We start from the raw sequence: 27,414 nt of genomic DNA, 5'->3' as shown, positions 1-27,414 counted from the left end.
GGGCAACGGCTACAGTTACAACTGAAACTTTGTGAGTTTTAAGTTGTTATTATATCAATATATGCAATCACTGTTCAATTTTAACACATCAGTTCATGATCTTTAGCCTATTATTATTTTTTCTTATTATAGCTTTTTGTTTACAAATCCTTAAACGATGTCTGCCTAACTAGATATTGGGATGGAAAACTATTTGAGAAAAAAAAATGATTGAGACGCGATCAAAATGAAAAATACTTTTCGAATCGTCGGTATCGGTAGTCATTTTACAAGCTTTTTATTTAACTTGCAATGTAACAACATCGGGTGAAATCTTGCAACGAAGCAGATATCGTTAACCGATTGAGCTTAAATTCTGTACACACGTTTAATTTGGATGAGAATGCATTATTATGATAAGCATGATCTGATGGTACACCCGGGAACGGCTCCATATGTGGGAACTCCCCAACGGTTTATTGCACGGATATGATTTATTGTCACACATTGAAAGCAATAAAATTTCTCTGACGACAATTAAACAACAATAGGATCATAGTCCGATCGAGCATCGCGTAAACTGAAAGGTAACACGCCCTTCAATATTGAACAATTGAAGATCATTTAATAGGAAACAATCCGAAGGCCGCTAATGACCAGACCTGAAGAAGATGCACGCTCTATATATAGTCGCTCACTCTAAGGTCGTTGTCTATCAAGGGAGCGTGTTACAAATTGCAACGTGTCAAGCAAGGCTTGCCAGTACGTAGCTGGATTTCCCAAACATATTTATATGTTTTACGTATCTCGGGCGATATAGCAAGTGTGAATAGGGGTCATTGGCTCCTGTTTGCCGGTTTTATGGGTTGCGTTTTGTTTTAGTGCCGTCCTGCTCTCGCTTAAAATAAGTTTTTTTTTGTTATACTACTTCTAACATGATACCGAGATATCGAATGACACGACACTTATGTTTTTTTTCTCTTATTTGAGTTGAGTTTGTGTCAGATTCAATTGATTGATTTAATACCTAAAGGCATTTGGCTTAACTTAATGTTTTATTGTATCAACTTTGATAATATATATTTTAAATAGTTATTCGTTTATCAATAAATAATTAGTTATTATTATTTTTTCGTTAATTCAATTCATTATTTAAAATCTGTATTTTCTTGTTGTCTCGTCGTGTCAGTTTTTATCGTTGTATTTTTGTAAATTTCAAAATGCTCTAAAAATCATCTTTCTGTCGGTTAAAATTTTACTAGGTCTAGCTTTTTGTGAGTTTAAAACTAGAATATACCACTTTACTTAATGAACTTCACTAATGTGTCAGGCAGAAGTTCTTCTCCGCAAACTTTTACCCAAGTACTTTTCAAATATGGTTAGCTGAGCTGGCAACTTCGCACAAACTATTTATATAACCTGGCTAATGTGCGAAGTACTTCAGGAAACTGGCATTAGGGATTTCTATATAGATTTTCTCAATGACTTCATTATCATATAGACGTTGGCCGAATGCCTGAAATGCACCATTTTTTTGTGAATTTGATCGTGCTCTTAAGAATTAAATTGTTGTTTCAAGCTCTTTAGGGTCCTCATCATTTAAATATCACTGTTTGCACATGCTTTCATCATTGATGGCTAATCATGGGCCATGACTCACCACGCGGGCCCATTGGGGGCTTTGGCGGATTAGATTAGATTTTCCTAAATATCTATCTATATAAAGCACTCTTCAAAATGATAATGTTCAACGTGCATTGGTTTTGGCTCTACTTTGATACAGTGTGTCATGTTCGATCATGTCTCCATTCGTTGATAACTCCGAGATTGACTGAAATCCGGGTGATTTGCCTGGATTGATACCTCTCGCTTGTACAGCGCCCGATATGAACCAGCTTAGCGGAATCTACTCAGTTTCATTTCATATATTTTTGTAAATGTCTATCTATTTAGCTAGTTTTTACTTTTTAAATTGTATTTTATTATTACTTACTGTTATCCACGGCAAAAACTCCAGATCTAAGTATCTCCAACGCCAAAATCCATCACAAAGTCATAATAAAAAATCAGTTCAGAAATTACAGCTTTACAGAGACTTTTCACATCAAGTAATATTTTAAAATACTTTTTAACTTTTTCATTTTATGCTAACTATCACTATCTATATAACTTTCAAATGCATTCATGAACACTATAACATCGCCATAGTCGTATCCTCATGACTGAGGTCGTCACATACATTTGATGTGGCTGTCTAGACTTGGGCCTTCTAAGCAATACGATTTTGAGCTTTAAGGCCTGATCGGATTTTCTGCTTGTAAAACAACTTAACTTACACATATTATTATGACTTTAAGCATATTTATTACATGTTATACTTGACTTTTCAATTTTACTTCATGTTTTAGTTTGTGTACAGTTATATTTTGTTCGTTCTGTCTTGTGTTGTGTTCATGTATATTCCACGTTTTATATTGTGTTTTATTGCTAAACTCAGCTTGCGGATATATAATAAGTCAAATTATGAGAACGAGAAACATAATTTATTTAGAAGTTAAAAGTACAGTCGAAGGTAATGCATGCAAAGCCTATTAAAGCGCTTACAGACCCATAAATTATAAGTGCAGCGCATCCAATGCTTTACACAGACGTATCTACATTCAGACAGCAGGCATATAAGCATGCAGACACGCAGACAAGCAGAACTACTGGTACGTAATACTTACATAATGTGTTTGTCACAGTTACAATTTGGTTGAGAGGAAGAAAAGAAATCATCCATATAGCTATAATATTATTAATGCATTATTATATATAAATGATATGAAGACGTTACTGTTGTGTGAATTCGAAATGATAAACTAAAAGTAAACAAAAAAGATTTGTAAGTGGAAACAATTCTAGCTGAAGAAATTGGAACTGTGACGTAACATATCCATAATCCGATGAGAACTCTAACCACGCTTAACCCGATCAATCATGTTTCTTTGTGGGGACAAAGAAAATGAGTTACATGTACCAAACTCTAGGGATAACTTCGTTATTAACTTGCCTTTTTGCTTTTTGCCTCTATATTGTGTATTATTCGATAGTTTATGTGACTGACTTCGACTAAAGGATCATCCTTGAAGTTATGTCACACGAACTAAGCATTGATGTATAGAGTTAGTGGAAAAGGGAATTGAAAGGAAATGGAAATATTCAATAATATGAGTTAATATCACTCAAGGGACCAACAAAACATGTACATGGCTTCTTTTTACAAATGTACTATAGATTATCTCAGTATTTTTGGATATTTGTGGTTCTTTATAAACATATCTTCCTTTCCACTGAAATTCCTTTTCGATTGACATGTTTCGCATACTAATAATTTGGGACAAATCTTGTCCCTTAATATTTAAGAGTTAAACGCTTACTGCAATTGCCCTGGCTTCACTATGTTACTTATTAGTTAGATTTACATAGCTTATTGCATCCACAACAGTTTTTACTATTAACATACTGATGTACACCTTTAGGAAAAAGAGGTTGCCCATCTATTGCATGAATTTACAAGTACCATTTATCGCCAAAGTCTGAATTTCGTTTCTATTCTACAAAAGAAGGAAATTTAGAAATGAACACGGCATCGTTAAATTTATAGATATTTATAGCTATGTAGATATTTTATCTTAGTTGGTAAACCTCATTTTTCTTTTAATCAATAGTGATATTATTGATCTATTCGTAATCTTCCATGCACATATAAAACCAAAGACAAACACACTCTATTAAAAGGATTTAGGAGATCTATCGAAACAAATGAAAGAACGTCGAGCACTGAACAGCAAAACAGAACCAGACAAAAAGACACAAGACACCAAAGTCTCAACACGCTACAATCGGTGTAATATAACGATTGGAATATATATTTTTGGTTGTATATATATTTGTAGCTTTGATATGGAATTGGCATGTTAACGCTACGCGAGACAGAGATAGTAAAAGAGATGATAACGAGTTGGAAAAGGATATAAAGAGTGTGTTCGTCTTTTTATATGTGCAGGGAAGTGACGGGGAGTTGACGAGGTCGGCACAAGATTCCGTAAACAGATTGGATTGGCGGTAAGTGTCAGCTGAAATCAGGATAAGACTGTGTATTTGGTGTCAAATGTAGACAGAGAAAACTATAGACATGATATCTTCTATTTCACTCATACACGTAACAGCGGACTAGAAATTCACGAAGAGAAACGTGACAGACGGTTTATATATCTTTTGTCCTTTTTCGCATGTCGCCTTCCCTTTATTAAGTCTAGCTAGGTATGTGCCCGGGTATGCGCAAAGTTTATTTGAAATAGTTGTTTTAGTTGTCTATATTTTTCTCGGTCTACGGTGTCGAAACTTATTTCTCATCACATGAAATAAAAGGTAAATAAAAAAAAAAAAAACTTGCGTTTCGTTTCGCATTTATTTTATAAATTTAATTGATAACACATTACTACTTAACGCTGAAAGGTAATGCTTTTAACATACAATCTTTTAGGCCAGTCGAAGATGTAATAGTTTATAAAGATAAAATATTAATTTTATCCTAAAATTACATACAAACCTAATTATATTGACACAGATTTTAATATTTTACAGCTTTTATTCAGTAAAAAATCTCACAATTAGGTAAAAATATTCCCAATTCATGATGGAATTCTGTGAATATCATGTTATTTATCAGCACACACATATCTACCCCAAATTGTGTCTCCGAAAGAAATTTGCCCTGAATAAAGTTTGAATATACTCGTATGTCTGCTTGATTTTTGGTTTGGGGATAAATTTGGTCCCGACCGTATCAGATCCAATTTCTATGACAAACACACTTGATTAATAAGGTTATTTTCAGCTGGGAACATGTTTGTTTTACTTAATTTATTACTTTACAATATAGTAGAATTTTCAGCTAACGATTTGTCTGATCTGTAAACGATGTGTAGATATAACTAATTCAGCAAACCGTATCGATACAGCTTACACTCCCTATTAAATTAGGGTATAGTAAAAGTATATAAAGGTCGGTCAACTTGCATGTTACGTTGCATGGACAAGCAACTCATAAAGTATACAGGTTGTTACAAATTACCTATATAGGTACGAAGAAAAAAACATTGACGGATCGTTATGACAACGCGGTGGCAGCGGTCGAAACGCTCTGAGGACATATCGATTACAGAACGGCGGAAAGAACGCTTATGTGTTGTGAAGCACCTTCTAAATAAGTATGTCCAACCAAATACAAGTTTTTAAATGGAGGTTGTGTCTTGTCCGCAGTGTCAGAAGACGTGCAGCCGGCCCAGCGGAGCGCCCCGCTTTTACAGTCTCCACAATTTACAGGCGGAAGGCCGCAGCCTTACAGTAAGTTCAGTATTTTCTTAAAAGTTGATAAATCTGACACATATGGTAGTAAGTTGTTTAGTTAGTTGTTCGGTTCATCTGCCGGTCTTTACGCACGTATTATATCTGTAAACTATTTCTATATGAACAAAACATTATTATCTATCTTTCCACATGAAACAAGAATTTCAAAATGGTCGTTAATATAATCACATCCTACTACGAAGTGCAGTTCGTTTGATCTCTCCAAAGTTCTCGAACAAAGGGATTTGGAAGTGTCCAAATGCATTTGGGTCTTAGCCATGCTTTGACGTTCATGACCGGCGATCTACGATCCTTGCTCAATATTCATTAATCATAATTAAGAAAGAACGTTGTCAATATTAAAACATATTCTTTCCCATATATATTATGTGGGTGGATGACATCACAAAAATTATAACATGGAACGATTATAAAAAACATCACATTTTACTTGACCTGACAATAATTGTGGTTCTTGATAACTATTTTCTGTCCCAAAAAAACTTTGTCGGAATGTAATATTTGAAAATATAGTTCGAATTGAACTCTATATTTCTACAGGTTCGTAAAACTCCTCTGAATCTAAAAACACCAAGAATCTCGAGATAATACCCGGAACGGCTGCTTCTTTGGACATTTTCCGACCTCCGGCCCTGGCACTAGTATGGATGCGGACCTTCCGTTACAGAAAAATAAATCCGTTTCGCTTCATAGACATCTATCTATTAATAGATAAAATTTTACTAGTTGTTTCGTGGAATTCTGACCACATCTTATTTATTAGACAAGAGCTTGCTATGGCTCGTGAAACTGAAAATTTCATTTGGGTTGTTTTATATACCCACTAGCTTTTGCTCGCGGCTTCGCCCGCGTCTTTTCCCACGTTAGCAGTTATTTTTTCGGGGTGAAATTACTTATTGTCCTCCTCCTTAAAAATTTTAAGAAGATTGGTTGATAGAGATAGAGCTTAAAGAGGTAACAAACAAACAAATAAATAAACAAACTTGCTTTCAACATTTATAATGTTAGTTAGGACTAAGCAAACAGACATGAAGTACACCTGAAAAAATATAGTCACCACAGCTTGTAACACCAGGGGTGACATACGCACATCGCTGACTCTGAATGAATTGAATGAATCTTTTACTTTTTGAAGAACTCCATGATGTTGTCTCTAGGCAAAACCATGACATGAAGATCAATTCTACAACTTCGAAGTACGTTGAAGAATTTTTGAAGCGACACTATACGTAACACTGATATATACATTTCATCATATTGGATGTAAAACTGTAATGCAAGAATCATGGTTTTTAAGAGGTGTACGTTATACTTTATTTATTGAAATTGCAATTACATTGAATAAAGACAAGGGAGACCAGAAGTGCTTCGAAATTTTCATGACGAATAATCCCTGTTCTATATGTCTTTATATCTGGTACTAAAGAATGCCGGTTCTAGTCGCATACTAATTTTAGAATCCGTACGGTGTACAAGGAATGAATGAACGAAGCTCAATATGTATTATTAAAACGTCCAAGATGGAACTATAAATCTACTAGCGTGAAATTTCATGCATAAAACATGCTATTCTCGCGTGAAAAGGCAAATGAACCATTCGGAACGTATTTGAATGAAATTGAAAAATTTGTTTAAACGGTTTGGCCAGGGATGTGGGGATTTATATATGCGTTAGCATATATGGTTTTGAATAGAATATATATGCGATTAACCGAAGCTTCTGAGACGTTTTTTGCTTTTGGGATAATGGAGAATCCGTTTCTTCTAAAAGTCTTGTTTTGTAAATAACCATGTCGTTTTACAATTTCACAGGAATTAAACATAATTTACTCATTTTAAGTAATTGACGACCGTGGTAAATAAATGTTTTGCTTTGCCGAATTGTATGAAGTTTTTAGTAACGTCGACGCACAACAATGTCAAAGCATGTTGTCACAATGGAGTAATCCGGTTCGGCTTTTATAGTATCCCCTTTTTAAAATCAATCGCAATAATTGAAATTTTCATTTTTGAAATATTTACAATTTTGTAAAAACTCGTCAAAAATGTATTGTGTTCGCGAGGTCTAAATTTGCGGCGAACCACTAGTATTATAAAGATTCATTCGTTGATTATGTTATTTTGAGTGACTGTAGTACTGTACTGCTGGAGCGGAGGGGATGGCCCCTCCAAGTCAAGGTGGTCAAAGTGCCACAGCCATGCGGCTAGGCTCACCCCTTGACCAAAACAAAAGCAAAATACATGCTTTTTCACGCTTGAACGCGTAATAAAACTAGGTCTGTTCGGATTCCTATATCGAGTCGACCGGGCGAGTGAATAGTTAGCACCTGTCATGTTACGATGTTCAGTTTTCTGCAGCAAAAAGGGATCAGGCACATCAAACTTACCACAAGTTTATTTATTAGACAAATTTTAAAAAACCCCGACTTTTGAACGGCCGAACCGATTTTCATGAAACAAGCTAAGAACACTCGGGATAAAATTAACTATGACATAAAAAACGGGAGCTACGATGCCACCGACAAATACGTTAAACTTATAACAACCCTCTTTTTGCGTCAGGGGTTAAAAAGAAGGTGAAAGATTCACATTTTACACTATTTAAACACACATTTTATTAAAAATCCTTTGTTTACAAAAATCCCCTCGGGTCGCCTTAGAAACAACAAATTGTATAACAAATCGGACAATCGGTTCGAATACATGTGTGGTGTCGTAGTGATTTAGATCTTTATATGTGCATGTCCATACGTTTGTTTAACCCTTCCTACCCTTAATAATCATCAAGTGTGCAGGTTTCCCCACGATGTTTTTCCTTCACCGGATTTGTTGATCTACACTGAAGATAGATGTAAGTACGTAAAATACGGAATGGTTTCTTCGTTGTCATTAGAATCAAAACTACGAAACTTTTCAAAAGAGAGAAGTGAAATTGGGGCCAAGTCACAATAAAAAGTGGGGCCTGAAAAGGTGCATCGAAAGTAGGGCACGTTTTCATGCGCGCGTCAAACGCACGGTGGATAGTGCCGCGCGATGAATCTGGAGGTGGAATGACACGCTTTAGTGTTGCCAGCTGTTTGGGAGATTTATCGATGAAATGTCAAAAAAAGTTCGTTCCATTACCTTCGTCGGAGCTGTTTTATCCTTCTATATATGTATATGTTTGCTGTCATACTGATATCCACTCTGAATACTATTGAGTATAGATATATTGACCTATAGATAAAATTGAAGTATTTAAAAATAATACAGATTTAACATAACCTCAAAATTTGCCTTGTAATTTGTGATATGTACTTGCAAAACGATACCAAAGTTTTTAATCAATTTACATTTACCATCTTTTATCTCGTTCCGATTGACCTGATAATTGATATTCATTCATACATTAATTACGAAAGGAAACGGTACACGGTGCTAATATTTGTTTCTCCTTGTAAAAATGGATTTACAAGGCCAGTTTTACAAGGCCCAATCTTCCGCTGTGTATGAGATGGGTCGGGTGAATAAAGTTGTTCTATCTCTTTTGAGTACGCTAGGCCGTCGTCTTTATTTCTTTTTGTCTTTGATTAATAGTGTATACTCAATATCGATACTATAATATTAATAATGCCACCACCACTACAGCACGCGACAGTACACCCTCGATGTTGCCAGCTTTAAATAATTCATAAATTCCGCTCGCGTGTCGGTGTTGCCGTGCCGGTGAATCCGCTGCAGCATGGATTTTGAATTTAAAGGGTATTTTGAAATTTGCAAGCTGTGGATCAAATTTGGCATAGTTTTTACAACATGCAACTGTTACCCTATAAATGTGAATCTCTGCACAAACTGTGTATACAGATACACAGTTTGTGCAGAGATTCACATCGCACATACAGATGTGCAGATCGCTCGTCGCACATACAGATGTGCGACGAGCGTTTAAAAAAAATAAGCTATGATTTTTGTTCCCTGCGATTTATTTGAATAAAATCTTTGTATATTTATTTAGGGTGTTTGCAGACTCCATGCCAAAATGGTAACGAAAATCTGGGCGTCGATTCTGATAACGTCAGTCAAAATCGCGTCTCAATGGCTTTTCAATAAAAGTCCTTATTTAACGCGCAATAAATAGTAACTTTAATAGTTATAACCCCGGTTGCGTTAGGTTACTTGACTTCAACAGATCGTATTTAAATTTCAGATACTTTTCGTAACTAATTGATTTATAATCGCCCTAGTCTAGTTCATCCCTTGCAATTCCTTGTAATATTGTGGACTAACACACATTACGATATCACAGCATCATTGTTCATGAAGTAGTTTGTATTGTCAGCATAGGTTTGGTTATAGTTTTTCACATTATACATACAGTAAAAAATGCTTCAAAAAGCTGTGCTCACATACCGGGTTATATTTTACCCGTGTACCGAATTTCATCGAAATCCATCCATAAGAAATAGCATGATTGATTAACAGACGTCCTCACACACATACCGTTATGGTAGAAAATTTTATAGAGAGTTCAATATAATAAACAACTTAAATATTGGTTTTAAAACAATTGAACATTATCAAAGCCTTATCTTCTCACAGAAGCATCAAACAACCTAGCTACGGTAGACAAATTCATTATTCAACATCAATTTTTTAACGACAACAATGCAGCGAGTTTCACTGGAAAAAAAAATGGCCGCGGCGGCGCGCCTATAAAATTTTAAAGTATTACAACACCAGGTGTGAGAGCAAACACAACCGTATATGTGGAATGAAATATGTAGTTCTTTTTTCCCTTCTTTTTTTGATCGTTACCATTTTCAGCGGCAAACGCTCGCATCGCATGCCGTATATATTTGTTTTCTAAAAAAATAATCCCCGGACATGGCAACACCGTAAATTTAAATGTTTACAACCGTGAAGTAGATTAAGCCATTTTAATGTCCGACACGGTGGAGTTTAATTTTGTTGCAATATTCGTTTTATTAGGCCGATTAATGTGATTAAAGCGTTATTCGTTTTAGTTAGGGCATGATAAGCTGAGTTGACGTATTTTCGTTGTAATTTTTGTCGAAAATAATAATTATAGGCGGGGTTTTATTAACATTTTGTTTCAGTTGACAATCGTTTATTTCTTTACAGTAAACTGTACATGACATCCTTACCCTATATTATTTCTATTTATTGAATAGATTTAATAAAATATGTGCATTTTACAATTTCTTGTATATTTTTTTAGAATGCTTTTGACCGTAATCTTCCTTGATGGAAAACACAAAATCAAAAATTCCTTTTCAAGCTTACGTTGAAAATTCCCAAACGGCAGATTTTATAAGACTTTTAGATAAATATTATATTCCATTAGACCGAGCAACGTCTTCACAGTTTATTAACCTTGACGTTGTTTTTTTACCAAAGCTACTTGGTTTATCGAATCGAATTAGAACAGATATTTGTTAGAAAACCAATGTCTTTTCAAGTGCGTTTCAATGTACTTAAGTAGCAGCTTTTTCTTTGCGTATCTATTCGAGGGACTACTGAGAACAAGTGGTTCCTTAGTCCTTTTGAAGGAGTTACCTCGTCAAAAACTGTCATTTGTTCATTTAATGGATCATAAATGGAAGAGGAACGCCTGGGGACTGTGAAGTGAAATCAATTTTCGTTTTATGTCGCTTTAAAACTCAGATAAATAATAAACATCGTAGTATATTTTCCAATATATTTACGTATGTCCATCAAATGTATGGCTTTCAAGCAATTAATCGACGTGTTCTCTCGCTTTTAAACAATTAGCGAGAATACCGCGAATGTAAAATATTTACTGGACGGTTGTAAAATGTATTTTATGCAAAACGCCACGGTAAAATTACCTCAATATTAAACAGAGGCAATTATGATGCAATTCAATTTATAATGGGTGAAGACAGCAAGGCTGGTAATGGCGTAAATGTATATTTCAAAGCATTAATGTAACATGAACACACACGAACAGAAGATATATCTTGTACAGAACAGTGATGAAACTCGTAACGTCATTACTCATTGAACATTACACAAATAAAAAATAAATAATCAAGAAATAACTTCAATAAATCAATGAAGAACACTCGACAAAGAGACAAGATCAAATCAAGGAACCAAATAACACTGTCGTAATATTAAAATCTGTGGATTTATTGGAAGACTAATCGACAGATCCGTCAAGCGCGCCTCAGACTTCCACCAGATCGTGTAGCGACGACTCTTGCAGCCAACACAGTCAGCATTCGTGCGAACATACACAAAACGGTTTGTATAAATCTACCCGGAATGAAGAAAATGTGTTCTTTATAAATTACTAATATATTTTTGCTGTCTATGCTTTCCATTTAAGAATTGTACTAAACATTTTAATGAAATACGAAATAATTAAAAAAAAACAGGATTAAAGTCTGTCGGTTACAAAAAGCAAGACCTGGACCTAAAATTGTACATTCTAATGTAATAAAATGGTACAAGGGTTTAAATTTAAACGAGACTTGATATATGCTAAGAGAATCACCAAATTCTTCTGGATACTTTGAAACGTAGTGCTTAATTTATAATAAATTTTATTTCTTGTAATTCATCTTAGAATAGCCGTACCGTAATAGCGACGTTGTCAATTCCATTCTTATTGGAAAGTTTAGATCCTAACATAAGCTTTTAGTGCAAAGTGAATTTGTATATCTAGATGATAGCATGGTTGTATCCATTAACCTAGAAACCTTTAAGTTGTGTTTTAGTGTTACCTAACTTAATATTATAGCGGAATAACAGTTCTAACTAGTTAGTTGATTTCGCAACTATCTCAACTTGATACTATGAAATTTTACTAAACAATTTACAATAATACACAGTGGTTTTACAATAATACATAATCGAGATTAATCTATAGGTAATTTATTTTGTTAGACAAATTTGATACATGTTAAGGATATTATTCACCACAATACATTTTTCAATATATAATTTTAATGTATGTATAAAATATATATCTTTTAACTCTTGTATTATTAATTATCTAAAAAGACATCTTTGTCATAGATACTATCTTAAACGGAAAAACGAATTCGATTATTTTCATAAATTTATGGTAGATTAATTATATTTTTACATTTAAATAAACATGTACCTATACATTATATGAATTATTAATGACTACTTATTATGTATTACAACACATGCATTGCGGTATTGACTTGTATGAAACAATTATGCCATTCACTATATACAAAATACAATAAAAATCTTCATCAAATACAGACTTTCATTTCAATTACCTAAACCTATTCCAATTGTTTGTGATGTGCATGTCTATATATGTTATTTGTAACATTGTATAATGAAGTAAACACGACAATTATAATACCTAGATATGTACTATATCTATTGATGTTGTCATTATTATGAAATAGATTAATTTATGTCATAAAATTAGAAATTATTATTTTCTTAGAGTAATTAATGTCGAATGTTAATCCGACCAGTAATAAGGGAATTACACCAATGTGGGTATCACTGGATGATATATTTATTGGCCTGGCGGACATAATCTAGCCTGGACAATTAGACAAGGCGATATATTTGTGTTGCGTTCTTGGATTTATTGATAAGCATGAGAGATAAATAATTATGGACAAATCACACAGATTGAGTTAGCCCCAAAGCAAGTTAGAGACTTATGGGATACTAACTAAATTTTTAATAAACCCAGGTTGATCTGAAAAAGTTTTTCATGTTGACCTGAACGGAAATCGAACCTACTTCACTGTAGCATTCCAGCATGGTGACCATTAGACTACAGAGGTTGTTGAGGCGATGGGACAATGATGTCTTTCACAAAATGTATTACCGCGCGGAAGGCAATCGATGAAGAGAATTGCGTGCCCGCAATGACCGTTAGAAAAACCAGCTGATAAAGTAATGTTTGTTTTCAGACATGGACTATGGAAGCGGAGGGCCTCCGCCCCCGGGGATGATGAAAGAGAGACACGGGCCTCCACCCCCTCACCATCCTGTAAGTGTTTGTGTTTTTGATAATTATCAATTATGTCACTTTTAGAAAATGGGGTGTACTTACTGGGCCATCCCGCACACAAGCGCTGCCATCACATTTTATTTTAAGAGCGAGGCTCTTGTCGGTGGAGTTTCTTCCATTGCTCTCTCAATAGGACACGACGTACATTTCTTCTTTTATTTGTCTGATTTATCTATCTTTTGGTCTTCCTTGGCCCCTTCTTCCTTTCCTTCTATAATATATAGAGGAAGGCATCGCGTCGTATCAAGTATCGTCTATTTGATGTTACAAAATAGATTAAAACTATTGTTTTCAATTCAATACCGTAATAATGGTAGAACTTTACAAAATCGAAAATGTTTCTGAGATCCAAAAGATTAACGGTGTTTCAAGCTAATTTTCGGGTCGGCCGAAGGTGTGAGCGGTATCCCCAAAGAACCTTTAGTGCGTTATAATTAAATTCCAATTAGAGATAATGCCCGCTGCGACAGACAGACGAGAATACGGCCCCCGTGATATTGTAGCAATCTAATAATAATTAAGATTTGTTCCGGTTTAAATTTGTGCGGTTTGTGGCCAAATTTGCTTAAGTGTGTGTGCCCCTTTGTTAAATGTAAATTTCTTAGGGAAAAAAACTTTCGTGGAAAATCTACCATGGAGTGTGCGTCTGTAATGACAGTTCTGATGACCATCTTGATAACCGATCAGTTCTGTTCATAGCATAAAGATTTGTCAATAACATTACACATGTCGAGATGAGAAAACTGGGCATAAAGATTTTGCCCGGGTTTAATCCAATGTGTTTTAAGAGTTAAATGAGTTTCTTTCGGAATTTTTTCTCAACGGTCGTCCATTGAAATCAGTTCCGTTTTGTTAATTTGTAGCTTTAAGAATATATATCGTGGATCGGGTCGGGAGATTCCCTCTATTGTGGTTGAGCTTCGCGATGGCTGACTCACGCGTCAACTCGTGAACGGGTGCTGCCGGGGGGAACTGGTAGCTCGATCTTAAACTATTTCCAAAATTAAATAAATTTACACATGTTCATTTTCCAGAGGGACGGGCGCGGTTATGGACCAGAGGGCTACGGGGGCGAAGGGTTTGTCCCCCCTCCGCCGATGCACCACCCGCCCATGCCGCCACAGAACCAGGTATTATATCATTATCAAGGTCAAGCTTAATTATAAACTAAACATTTCGTGAACGTGAACACGAATCGAAAGGTTCCAGGTTCGTGCCTCGTGAGTTTGTATACCAAACTGACTCAAGTAGTTTTCATATGCCACCACTTGCCGGTGAAGAAAAACATCGCTAGGACACCTATACACAGGTAGAGTATTAGTTTACTAATGTGTATGCGACCACTAGGTGGCGGTAAGTAGTCGTAAAAAGCCATTTCATGCAATAAATAACATAATCTAAAGAAAGAAAGACTATGTAATTAACGTGTTGACTCGGCGAATCATATTAATGAAAACCAATCAGGCGGCATTGATACAAAATTATCTGTGACGTCATACGAAGACTCAAACGCTACATAATTACAAAAGATCTCGTCTATTTTTCAGGGTGGTCCCCCGCAACAAGGCGCTGTGATGATGGTGTACGGACTCGACCCTCAGACAGCCAACGCTGATAGACTATTCAACTTGTGCTGCCTATACGGAAACGTTGTTAGAGTGAGTATTTCTTCCTTGATGTTCTACCTATTAGCACCAGTAGTTTGTAGCTTTTTGAGAAATTACTTTTATAATCTTTCTGTGTCATTAATATACTTTAATAGACTTAACTAGATGTGTCATAAATTTTCGTGCAGGATGAGCCTCAGAACCTTTTCGTGAATAGTTCCTAATTTTGACGTTTACTTTAACCTGCGTGCCGCCGATTAGATAAAATCACATACTTTGCGTTGTTCTGCGCATGTTAACGGTTGATTTAGATTGGAAACCCATATTATCATCCATGAAGTTCTACATAACTGGAGCCCGCACTCCCAAGAACTTTTTGATGCATTGTATATATATTGCTATCTCTTTCAGTTTAGTTGGGCCACATGTTTGTACAGTTGGGGGCAGATAAACCTGATTCCCTCCCTTAATAACTGCTTACCACAGGAAGGTCATGTGCGTCTGCCCTCAACTGTACTTTCGACAGATCTCAAAAAGTTTTCGTCTTCATTGCTGCTCACTTCATTGTTAGCGAAATTTCGTCACTAACAATTTGCTAAACATTATGCCACCAGATAAAATTCTTGAAGACGAAAGAAGGCACGGCGATGGTGCAGATGGGCGACGCCGTCTCAGTAGAGAGGTGCGTGCAGAACCTCAACAACGTCACCGTCGGAGACTACACATTGACATTGGCGTAAGTACTTCTTTCATCTCTCTCTCTCTCTCGTTTGAATATAGTCCCGGCATTGACACCACTTCAGCCAAGAAAAAATAAACCTCTCAAGATTCGTGTCACATACAGTGACACTTTAGATGTCACTGTATGTGACACGAATTGTCGTGTGAGAACGAGGCTCAGTTTATTCATATACGTGCCTATCTGTGTCGCGAGTGCGGTGGAACATCAGTGAGTCCGGCTGTGATATACAGTTACGAAGGAGGGGCATGCAAATGGTGAAAGTTTGTATGAAAAATACGTTTGTACCGCTTTTGCACATAAATTCAACGGGTGAAGCCGCAGGCAAAAGCTAATAACAAAAAAAAAATAGGGAGAAGTGAAAACTTGAATATTAACGTTGTGCATTTTTGACATCATACGAATTTTCGTTTAGGGTCACGTGTCCTGATGCGAGTTTAACATTTTTTACCCATCACAAAAAGTGCACAACGCCGCTAAAGAAGTTTTCACTTCAAAAAAAGCAGAAATACACTTCAAATTGTAACACTAAGATTGCTAATAAAGAAATTGATTTCAACGGATATCACAGATATCATGTATCGCTTACAGCTTCTCGAAACAAGCATATCTATCCGAGGTGATGAACCCCTACCCTCTCCCTGACAAGAGCCCCTCGTTCAAGGATTACGTCGGCAACAAGAACAACCGCTTCCTCACGCCCGCCTCCATACACAAGAACAGAATACAACCGCCATGCAAGGTAATTGTATGATAATATGTGGTTAAAGAATTTTATTTCTCATATAAATTTTGCATTCACTTGCAGAGAAATCGGTTTTTAGTATACCTTGTTGGTGGGAAGAATTAAAAATTGAATATTTTATTGTCGGTAGATGTTTGTGGGCACAATTGTAACTGTAAAGACGTTTAAAGCCATCGATGTATATTAAACGTAAAAAATTTGAATTTTAAATTTAATTTTATACAGGCTATTTGCCAAGGTCAAGGAATAAAAATATAATCCAGATAGAATTAATGTATTTAAATGTGATTTTATTTTTTCATATCTTTTGTGAAATAATTGATAAAGTAAACGTAAAAAATCTCCATCCTTTAAATAAATAAAAAATTAGTTGAATAGATATTGATGAAACAATTTTATTGTTACCTTTTTTTTATAAGAATGAGCTCATTTGGCGTCATTGCTCCGTCGTCCTCCGTTGACGGTTCAACGTAGACACATCGTTGTCCGAAACCTCGGAGGAGCACGACGGAGCAATGAGACCGAGCGCTGCCTCTGCCCGGAGCAGGTGCTGCACTTCTTCAACACGCCGCCCGACGTGTCGGACGACCAGTTGCTCAGCGTGTTCAAGGACTACGGCGTCGCGCCCCCGCACACCATCTCAAAGTTCCCACTTAAGAGCGAACGGTAATATATTTATTTTTATACAGCTTTCATCTAGTTTCATCTAAGTTTTTAAATGATAAAAACTTAGATTAGGCCTATTCAGAAATCAGGCCTTTACATACATCTTTTTCGCGTTGAATTTATCTATACTATTATTACAAAGAGGTAAGCGTTTGTGACTTTGTATGTTTGAGGTGGGTAATCTTCGAAACTACCGAACCGATTTCAAAAATTCTTCCACCATTAGAAAGGTACATTATCCAATATTGCTATAGGCTATATTTTATCTCAAAATTCCCACGGGAGCGAAGCCGCGGGCAACATCTAGAGCTATTATAAAAATACTTCTATTTTTGTCGAAAATATACAAACTATAAGGCATTGGTTGGTCCCAATGCTGAAAAGAAATGACATTATAAAAGATTGCCAATACCGTAATACATTTTTAAGTAATAATCTTGTGGATTAATGATATTGTTAAATGTGCAAAAGAAACAATTACGGAGTGATTTCCATTAATATTATAAAAGTCACTGTGTTCCCTTCCAAATATCTCCACTGATATTAAAAAAAATATTCTGTGTTTTTTTTTTATTGTGGAGATATTTGGAAAACACAGAATATTTTTTTTAATACAACAAACAGTTTAAATATAAAACTTGCAAATAGGAGATTAAGTATAAAGGTACTACTTCATTTCTTAATTCTATTGAAATTTCTTCCAGTGGACCTGCAAAAATAAATGAGAATAAAAAAGACGCATTGGCGTGTACTAGGAAAAATAACAAAATACTCGTATGAATATACACTATATATCATTACATGGTATAAAGCGAAAGTCGCTTCCCACTGCCTGTCTCTTCCTATGTGTGCTTAGGCCTTTAAAACTTACTGATCTAGATTATGATGCTAGTTTTTTTAAACAAGAGTGATTCTAGATAAAGTTTCATATGTATATAACATATATAATATTGTACCCGTGCAAAGCCGGCCCGGGCCGCTAGTAAATATGTAAAACTAAAGTCATTGCTCCGTTTTATTTATTTATTTTTAACTTTTATTAGTTTTAACATGAAAGAGGGACAAACAAACACGTTTACAATATTAGTAGTATGAATTTCTTTAACTAAATAGCTTGTTCGTTTTACGCAGGTCGTCGTCAGGCCTCATGGAGTTCCAGAACATATCGCAGTCTGTGATGGCGATAATGGCGTGCAACCACGCCACAATACAACATCCTGGTATGTTTTATCTATACCCATATTATTATTAATATATATTGTTATATTTTCTAATACCTTGTTTAATATATGTATAACATCTTACACGACAGGCGTCCCGGATTTTGAATGGTTCTGGTCTCCTACATGCAGTATTAAGACTAACGTTGCAAGATGTTTATTAGGAAAAGCGCGGGATTTTGAAACCTAATGATAAAAAACGCGGGAAAAACAACATTAATAAAAACAATAATAAAATTTTATTGAACATTTTAATTGCCTATTTTATAATTCTTTGTGCAAAAGTATGCCGATGTTGTGTTTATATTTTGCGTTGTGACTACAAATCCAAAAAAGCGGGACGTAAATTCTGTATTCAAAAATCGGGACGCCAACGCTGTCCAGGACCAAACTAAGCACTTATCAATACTCTTAGTTACACATATATAGATACATTCTTTTCGATGTCAAATAGAATGTGATAAGAGTGGTTTCTTCTCTTTATGAATTAACAAGACCTAATGTACACCAAATGAAAGTAATAATGAACTATGAACAATAAAATGTTACTTCCTGGTAACATTTTCTTTCACTACATGCCAGGAGACCACGACCTGACAAAGCACTTATCATATCAGTTAATTTTATAGTGTCATGGTTTTATACAGTACAATTTTTACACTGACATTAGTTTCAGTAAAATAATTGAGTCCTGTTTTGAAATCCTCTAAATATAACCTCAAAAATTTCAGGTGCAAAGTTCCCGTTCGTTATGAAACTGTGCTTCTCGTCGACGCGGCAGATCGGCAAGGGGCCGCAGAACAAACCCGACAACAGACAGAATAACGGGCTCGCCGACGATTACTAGTAAGCTATCATGTGCGCCACACTGTACTGTATTGTATATACCGCGGATAAAAGACATGTAATTTGTGAACGGTGTTTAAGGACCAATGTTGATTTTTTGTTTAGCGGAACCTGGGCTCCGGCGCTCTGTGGCGGCGGAAACAACCGGGACAACGGTCAGATGAGAGAGAGTTGATTTTTTGTTGAGCGATGAAAGGTTTTGACAACGGTTTTTAGGTTAGTTTTGTGTTTCGTCCCATTTTTGGCCCTATGGGACGAAAGATTTTAAGCCGAAACACTGGCCTTTTGCAGTCACAGTTTTATTCATAAAGCAGTTACAAGTTAAGTCGTGACATAAAAATGAAGGGTATTAAATTATTTTATGTCATAAATTTTGGGTTAATTCAGAGTTTTGAAAATATATTTAAAAATTCCAGAAGTTAAATGAACATTGGCGGTTTTTATTTGTAAGAGAATGTTAGGAATAGATAAACCTTGGTTTTAGCTTCACGAAGATAGTAGCGCCACCGGTGCTCGATAAGGAAAACTTTATCGTTTCAAGATTGTGAGACAGGGTAAACATAGTTGGAGCTAACCAAAGACTTATTATGTTCTATCGACCCAAAGATGGCACAGTTAAGATTTTGTATGGCAAATTTGGTACATGAATGATTTCAAAAAGAATAGAGATAAAATTTAAATCACTGAAATGGCATAGTACCTACTTTTAGATATCGTAAATTTTTCATAAATTATTTAAAAAATGCTACAATTAATTCAAAATGACTATTGATTTTAAATTTAAAAAAAATGTATTACCTTAGTTCACGTAAAATTTTGGCTTTTGACTGTCTCCATCACACAAATAAATATTAGTTGACTTGGTAAAAAAATAAATACCCAAAGGTATTTAAATAACCAAACACAATGAGTAAATTAAATTGATCAGTTTTGTTAATTACGTAAATTACTTTTTTGTTCTCTTTAAAGTATATTAGGAATGCATTGGGACTTCAAAAATCGCGACGTCATAGCACAACACAAGCTCCATATATTTTTGTTTTTGGCATTGGAAAAAAATATCTGTTTTTACTAGTAGGAATGTAGCATATTGTGCACACCAGTTGGCCCACGGTTTTGATGTTAGTATATGTCTATGGCCTGTTGTTCCACAAAGAGATGTAAAATAAATAATTTGTTGTAGTTAAATAGTAATATTATAGAAAGATTTTTATTTTAATGTAAATTCGATAAGGATTTTTTTACATAGTAAGTAGTTACCGTGTACCGTTGAAGGTGTTGTGTTACATTTTTTGTTTATTATATACAGATTTTTTCGCTACTAATATATACTTAAATAATAATAGAAATATATATGAAAGCTAAAATCTAAAATAGAATTAAATTATCGATATTTTGTGTTGTGTAAAAAGTATTTTTTCTTGAATGTCAATCGAAACACCAATTTAATTATTAAATTTAAATATAATATGTATAATAAATAGATTTTATTATGTACCCAACTTGCCCTTCAAAATAAGATTTAAATTTGCCAGGCCGTATTTTGCACAAAATTATAGTTTTAGTCGATTTTCCGTTGACAATCTATAATATTGTAATTCGGCCTAAAATCAATGTCTGCCGTTTTAAGTTTCACAATGTGATAACTTTTGTTGTAATTGTTGTTGTATAAATGTTTGTTTAAATTAAATATTTTGTATTTAGATTATTGTGTACCTTCCTGCCTCTATACGAAATGCTCTAACTAAGTATAATATTTGTCCTATTTTTCATAACAAATTCAAAGTTTAACTAAATTAAAGAATAGTATAGAAACAATGAAGATTCATTCATAAAGCCTTTAGATTTATTTATAATAATTTAAAGATGACTGGATGACATGAAAAAGTTTTTGCTTGAATAAAAAAATGTCTACATTTTATTTTATAACAAAAAATTGTAGGAACATGTGGTACACGATAGTATTTTAGTGTCGATGATGCAATACGCTTTTTATTTAATAAAAAAAACTATTTATATAAACCTGTTCTCTTATAGACAGACTTATTCTCTAGTCAAAATTGATTGCATAATATATTAAAGAAAGCGGCCATTTTGGACTGAATTTGTAATTATTTACGGTTTTTGAATTTTAACTAAATGTTATAATTATTGACATATGTTTTAAGGTGTGCGTAGATGACAGAATTTTTATCTGGTAAAAGCAAAGCTCTGAAAGAAATTGTAATATTTTTATTTCAGACAAATGTAACTATTTAGTTTAATAATTTTTACCATACTCGATTTAAAATTCTTTGTCTGCGCAAACCATTTATCTTCTACAGTAGGGGACCATAGATCTTAAAGTTAACATCTGTATATTTGCTTGTAAAATTAGAAAAAATAACTTATTTGTAGAAATTTATAGTGAAATTGTCCTGTAAAAATATTAGAGCTTGCCTTCTCTTTCTTATATTAAATATTAATAAAATGTTAATGACATACATTTTTAATTAAATTCTAACGTTTTATACACTGTAAAATTTCAACAAGCAAATATAGGATGTCTGCCTTTTGTATTATATACCTTCTCAGTTGATCAAAAAAATATCTATTCTTAGAAAATCTACACGTTTGTTATGCCTCAGTTTCACGGCATAATTATAATAGGAAGTGCGAAGTTTTTGAACGTTTTAAGAAAAGTTGGACACTCGCCTACGTAAAAGTGTTCGGGCATATGTAAAAATTCTCGCTTCGGTTCTTTCAATCTCATCTAAGCCAAATATAAAGCCAAAGTTTATAGTGTTGTTTAGAAATAAAATGTAATATAGACGACAAACATGCAACATGCGCCATTGAGACAACATAATAAATATTTTGACGGTAGTTTTGTGACAAAAAGGGACAATTAAAAATATTCTGACAAAATATTTATTATTGATGTGCTAAATGTGACGATATTGATGTACATAATGAGAAATACAACTTCTAAATTAAATTAAATTAAAAAATACATTAATTTAACGGTGTTAAATAAATATCTTTCAATCGGTGAAAATAATAACCATATGTTGTGAAATCTAATTGGAATGACATATCTTGTGTGACACGCGTCATTTGAATGTCAATTTTAACCGTTGTACGTGGCATGTAGATATGTATAAGATGTATATTGTACTTAAAATGTACAATCGTGCACAACTGTCGTATATTTTGTGAGAGAATCGTGGCGGAATGCTTTTTAAGCTTGATAAATTTAGATTTGTACTTTTAAAATGCTGATAGTTTATTAGATTAAAATATAGGCTGGACACGATGTGCTCGATTGTACAAATCGCTTGTCCTGTCAGATATTGTCAATTGTACATTTATTTTAGCAAATGTGCGTATGTAAGTGTATGTGGCGATATGTGTATGTATTGTGTATAATGCTTCGATAAATAACTAATTACATATCACAATGATAAATAAATTATTTACTCGTTCGTATCATTATGTTAACTTGAGAAACACTATATGTCTTTTCCACATATACAAAACAGCGTTACTAATTTTGCTGGATTACTATTATTTTCTGCATTTTTTTAATTTTTTATACTCTACATTAACTACTTTCACAAGCTGACCGAAAAATAGCGTTCACTTTTAGAACTAGATGACTTTAAAGAATACGCAATAAATATATTTCACCACATTATTTTTCGGTAGACATAAATTTTAAAGACAACTTACGTTTAACGTATTTGCTTCTAGCTAACGGCGAAGCGGCGGAGACATTAACTCACACATATCAAGATGGACGGCACACACACACACACAGCCACACCACTACGAGTGCGGGGAGGGAGGGGCTGCCATTGCAAAAAAGAAAAAAATACGAAAAAAAAAAAACATACAACACAGTCAAAAACGTGAAAAACGAAAGACATCTTGACTTCAAGTTATATTTCTCGGACACATATTTTTTTAAGCAATGGCATTAACTTTATAATTCCTTATTTTTACAATTTTTGTGATCTAGATCACTCTATAAAGACATTAACAGTTAGTTTTTTTTTAAATATAATTATAGACACAGTAACAAGATTTATCATGTTATACTTATAACACATTTTTTTTACATTTCCATATTCGTTTGTCGGCCTTGACGCAGAGTTTGCTGCTCTGATGATTGCGCGATGCATTTTTGATTTCTGACTAGTGGCTTAGTTATATATTTGTTAAGTAATATTCCCATTTTATTTCTGTAATATTAGATTATATAGATCTCGGTGCCATTTTCGAAATCTCCCTTTTTAAAACTGACAAAAACGATGTTATAAAATATTATGTTGAATTTCAATAATTTTATTTTGAGGATGGCACTGATTCAACAAATTTCGTTACATTTTTAGTGTATTGATATTAGTTTGTGAGTTTGTTATAAGGCAGTAGGTATATGTACACGTACCATAGATTTTTCGTTTTTCCATTAGTACGTCCACACGTTCTTATATAAATTAAATTTATAACGACGTGTGTACGCCATTCAATGTCCGATTGAAAGTCGGTTGTTTTGTCAGCGGGGCAGTTGTGAAATGTACAAGAAATAAACAAAATACGGTTTAAGGTAGCAAATATGAGTTTCATTTTTGATTTATTTTGACACCGTGCTTGGAGTGTGCATGTTCTCTTTCTGCATGCCTTTTTTAATAAAAAAAAATAGACATATATATTAATTTGACCATTCTATTATAAGAACCAAAAAAAATGTCTAAATATAAGAAATAGTGTTGTACACTTTCTAGGCTAGTAGTAAGCGTCATTGCAATGTCAATTATATTCGATTAGTGAAAAAAATATGACAGTATGGATTTTCTATAAATTTTTCTTAAAATAAACAAAACTAGTGAAAGATTCGATTAAAAATTTGACTAAGCCTGCACAAGGACTAGATATAGGAATTCAAAGGTAACACCATGTTTGCGCTATTTTGCCTATTCTGTTCTTAACTATAGGTGTTTGTATCGTGTGAACGTGTGGTAGCTCGCCTATATCACTGTTTATGATGTGACTCAACCTTAATTCTTCGATTTTTTTTTATTCTACAGACACTACGTCAATTTTAAATTTTCAACCAATACTGTCTTTTTTAAATTTTCATAGATTAAACAGTCGTATAGCCGACATTAAATAGAACCCTAAATAGCTTAAAATAACATTTAAAGTCAATGTTATCAGGTAAATAGATGCATATCTTTTTCTCTAGTATTTTCGAATGGAAAAATTAAATGTTTAGTATTAGGACGTGGATGTCGTGATAGCTTACCTCTGATTGTGTTAAATGTACAGAGAATATATTGAAATTGTTTCATTGTCAAACATATTTTTATTATAATACGGTTGATTGGTGTTATTAGTTATTGTTTTGGAATACTGACAATACACAAACTCAAATAATACAAGTTTTTGGACGGGAAAATTGGCGGAACCCCTATTTAATGTCAAAAAGATAATGTCAATTTTCTGTCTGAATCACAACAAATTAAAAAAAAAAAACATTTCCACTGTGATCGAAAGCTTTCTTAGCGCGACTACCATTTTGCCAAGTTGTATCAAAAAATATTTATGAAAATTCAGTATTTTATAATTTTACCTCTACAAATTTAAGATTTTAGTGGAAATGGATTTTTCCGAAAATATCGCAAGCGTACCAACATGGACACAAAAAAACAGCGCGCTGTCAGAACATATGATTAAGAATTGTAATCGTTTATTTAATTTTCCCCTTTCATTTATATATTTTAGCTTACTTGATTGGTAACTAGGTATTTGTAGTTACATGGTAAACATTAAATACATGTCAACACAACAAAATATTCTTTCATTTCAACACAACCACTTCAATACATTCGCATAGAAAATTCACAACAATCATTCGAAATTTTGCTCGAACCAATGAACAATAAAATTCGAGCATTAACGAATAAAAAGTTCTTCATTTAAAAGTAAAATTTATAGTATATCTACTATAAATTTTAAGAAAATAAAAAAGAGCGCTTATGAATGAAAAATAACTTTTTTTTTATATAAGTACAAAACTTTTTTGATTCTTAAGCGCTCTTTTTTATTTTCTTTACTTATTTAAAAAAAATGCAATATACAATGGTTCGAGCAAAAGTGATCCTTTCATTATATACCGATCTTCTCTTAACACAACAGTGTTTTACTTCTAAATATGCATTGCAAAGAAATAAAATTAACAAACAAAACAAATTAATACGAGCATTTTTGTTCATCATTTAACATTTTAAAGTTTACTTCCATATATTGTTTCAGTTTTGTTATTAGTACAATAACTTGAAAAAGTGGTTATTTATAAAAAAGTGAATTAAAATATATTTCCTTTCCAACTCAAATTCAGAAGTATATTTTAAAGTAAGAATTTAAAGTAATTGAATGTCTAAAAGGATGTAATAATATGTGTATATGAATATCTTTCAATTATATTTTTTAAAATATTACTTGCCCCAAAAAAAAACATTTTCTATTTGCAGTCCAATGTTGGAGTTGTAAATAATTTTAATCCATTTTAATTAGAATAAATAAATCATTGCTCATGTCCTAGGCGCTATTAATTGAAGACACCTATCGCATCTCAACACAAATTTTAAATTAACAATTTAAGCACGAAATGATATTACCAACATGGTCGGTTTTTGTCGCTTGTACATTTGAAGCTAAAATGGCATAAAACTGCTGTATGAAGAATCATTAATGTTAAAATTCAAAAATGTATTTGTGTAGATAAAATGATGTGATGATGTTTTTTTTTGTTTACATAATCGAGTTTTCATCATAAATAAATTTAAATGATAATAATGACAAAGCAATAAACAATCAATTGCTGGTTCTTAGTATTTTTTAATATGCTTTGATGTCCTTCATATAAAAAATACCAAATAATGCCAAAAAATTCTCGAGTATTTAGCGACAAAGCTGTGTCAAAATAATTTGTTAGGAGTTAATGGATGACGAGAAGATTATTATTGTAAATAGTAAGTACATAATTTATTATCGTTTACTTTTTAATTTTAATGTAAATTTAGATAAAGATATTTATACGATAGCTGCACAGCGCGGATGTAAATTGTATAGAAAATAAACATGTTTTTTCTAAGACGGAGTATCATTTTTAATTGTTCAATAGAAGGAATAGTGACCCTTTTACACGACGACGACGATATCGAGGGCGAAGTAGTCACTTCTCGAATTGACACGATAGTCAATTCGAAGTGAGTCGCAGCGAACCAATGACGATCACTGCAATCAGTGATCGTTGCGTCATGATGGAGCATTATTGTAATATAAATGCGAAATTGAATGCTGTTTATTGGTTATCTCTTCACGCTTTATCTACTCGAATAATCTTAGATTTTCACATATACATATATCTATACTATTATAGATGCGTTGGTCTAGTTATATCAAGTCAAAACGAATCAATTGTTGTTTTTTTTGTGTGGAGATAAAGTTACAGTCTACTTTTTGCCTCGGGCAAGAACTGTTTTATTGCTTTGTTACTAACATTACCTAGTTATGTATATTGGGTTACTGGAATCAAACACAAAACCTCCCAAAGACTACAAGCAACTTTTATTCTGTGACTTTTCGTGATTCGCAGTTTTTTCATATAAAAAATACAATCTAATTTGCGATTCTACACATCTTAACTTTATGTAATAGCAAAGCAACACGAGACAGTGCAGTAGCGTTATGTAGCAGAATCGAACATAGAGGTAACGTTTTATAGAAACGACATTAAAACTAAAAAATGGCGCGTTTAGACAAAAGTCGTAGTGATGTTAGTCTCTATGTACCTTATGCGCCTTTGTAAGGTTATGCGTCTGATACCAGTAACCCTGTATAGCAGGATATACGAGTAGAAATGCTTTTAAAATATCACAGGCAAAGCCGCGGATAAAAGTTACTGCAGAAATAAAACTAAAATTTGTATTAGGTATGAAAATTTTGAAAAAAAAAAAAAAACTCGTATGATTCATTGTTTATTAATTATAAGCACAAAATAAATTACATTCCTTATAAAGGAAAATCTATCATCTAGCTATCTGTTATACAAACGAAGTGTCTGTTTCACCGCTTGCTGATATAGTATCTAATAGCCTATATGTTACATATAG

The 27,414-nt window shown here is 33.5% G+C and overlaps 1 protein-coding gene across 4 annotated transcripts in view; it reads left to right on the top strand.

Moving 5' to 3' along the window:
- Positions 1–25,090, top strand: part of sm (smooth) — a 287,193-nt gene extending 262,103 nt beyond the window's left edge. For 2 of the 4 annotated variants that reach the window (XM_053765034.1, XM_053765033.1), the window contains 11 exons: positions 5,287–5,370; positions 11,569–11,661; positions 13,332–13,411; positions 14,467–14,562; positions 14,980–15,090; positions 15,654–15,775; positions 16,370–16,520; positions 17,071–17,189; positions 18,321–18,409; positions 19,141–19,255; positions 22,988–25,090. In XM_053765034.1, coding sequence (XP_053621009.1) covers positions 5,287–5,370; positions 11,569–11,661; positions 13,332–13,411; positions 14,467–14,562; positions 14,980–15,090; positions 15,654–15,775; positions 16,370–16,520; positions 17,071–17,189; positions 18,321–18,409; positions 19,141–19,255; positions 22,988–22,991 — 1,064 coding nt within the window. In that variant the 3' untranslated portion in view covers positions 22,992–25,090. The remainder of the gene's footprint in view (positions 1–5,286; positions 5,371–11,568; positions 11,662–13,331; positions 13,412–14,466; positions 14,563–14,979; positions 15,091–15,653; positions 15,776–16,369; positions 16,521–17,070; positions 17,190–18,320; positions 18,410–19,140; positions 19,256–22,987) is intronic. The other 2 variants (XM_053765035.2, XM_064436843.1) reach the window with 1 other exon arrangement.
- The last annotated feature ends 2,324 nt before the right edge of the window (positions 25,091–27,414 follow it).

This window comes from Plodia interpunctella, chromosome 26 (assembly GCF_027563975.2).
Source record: "Plodia interpunctella isolate USDA-ARS_2022_Savannah chromosome 26, ilPloInte3.2, whole genome shotgun sequence".
Lineage (NCBI taxonomy): Eukaryota > Metazoa > Arthropoda > Insecta > Lepidoptera > Pyralidae > Plodia > Plodia interpunctella.
This window is presented reverse-complemented; position numbering and strand designations above follow the sequence as displayed.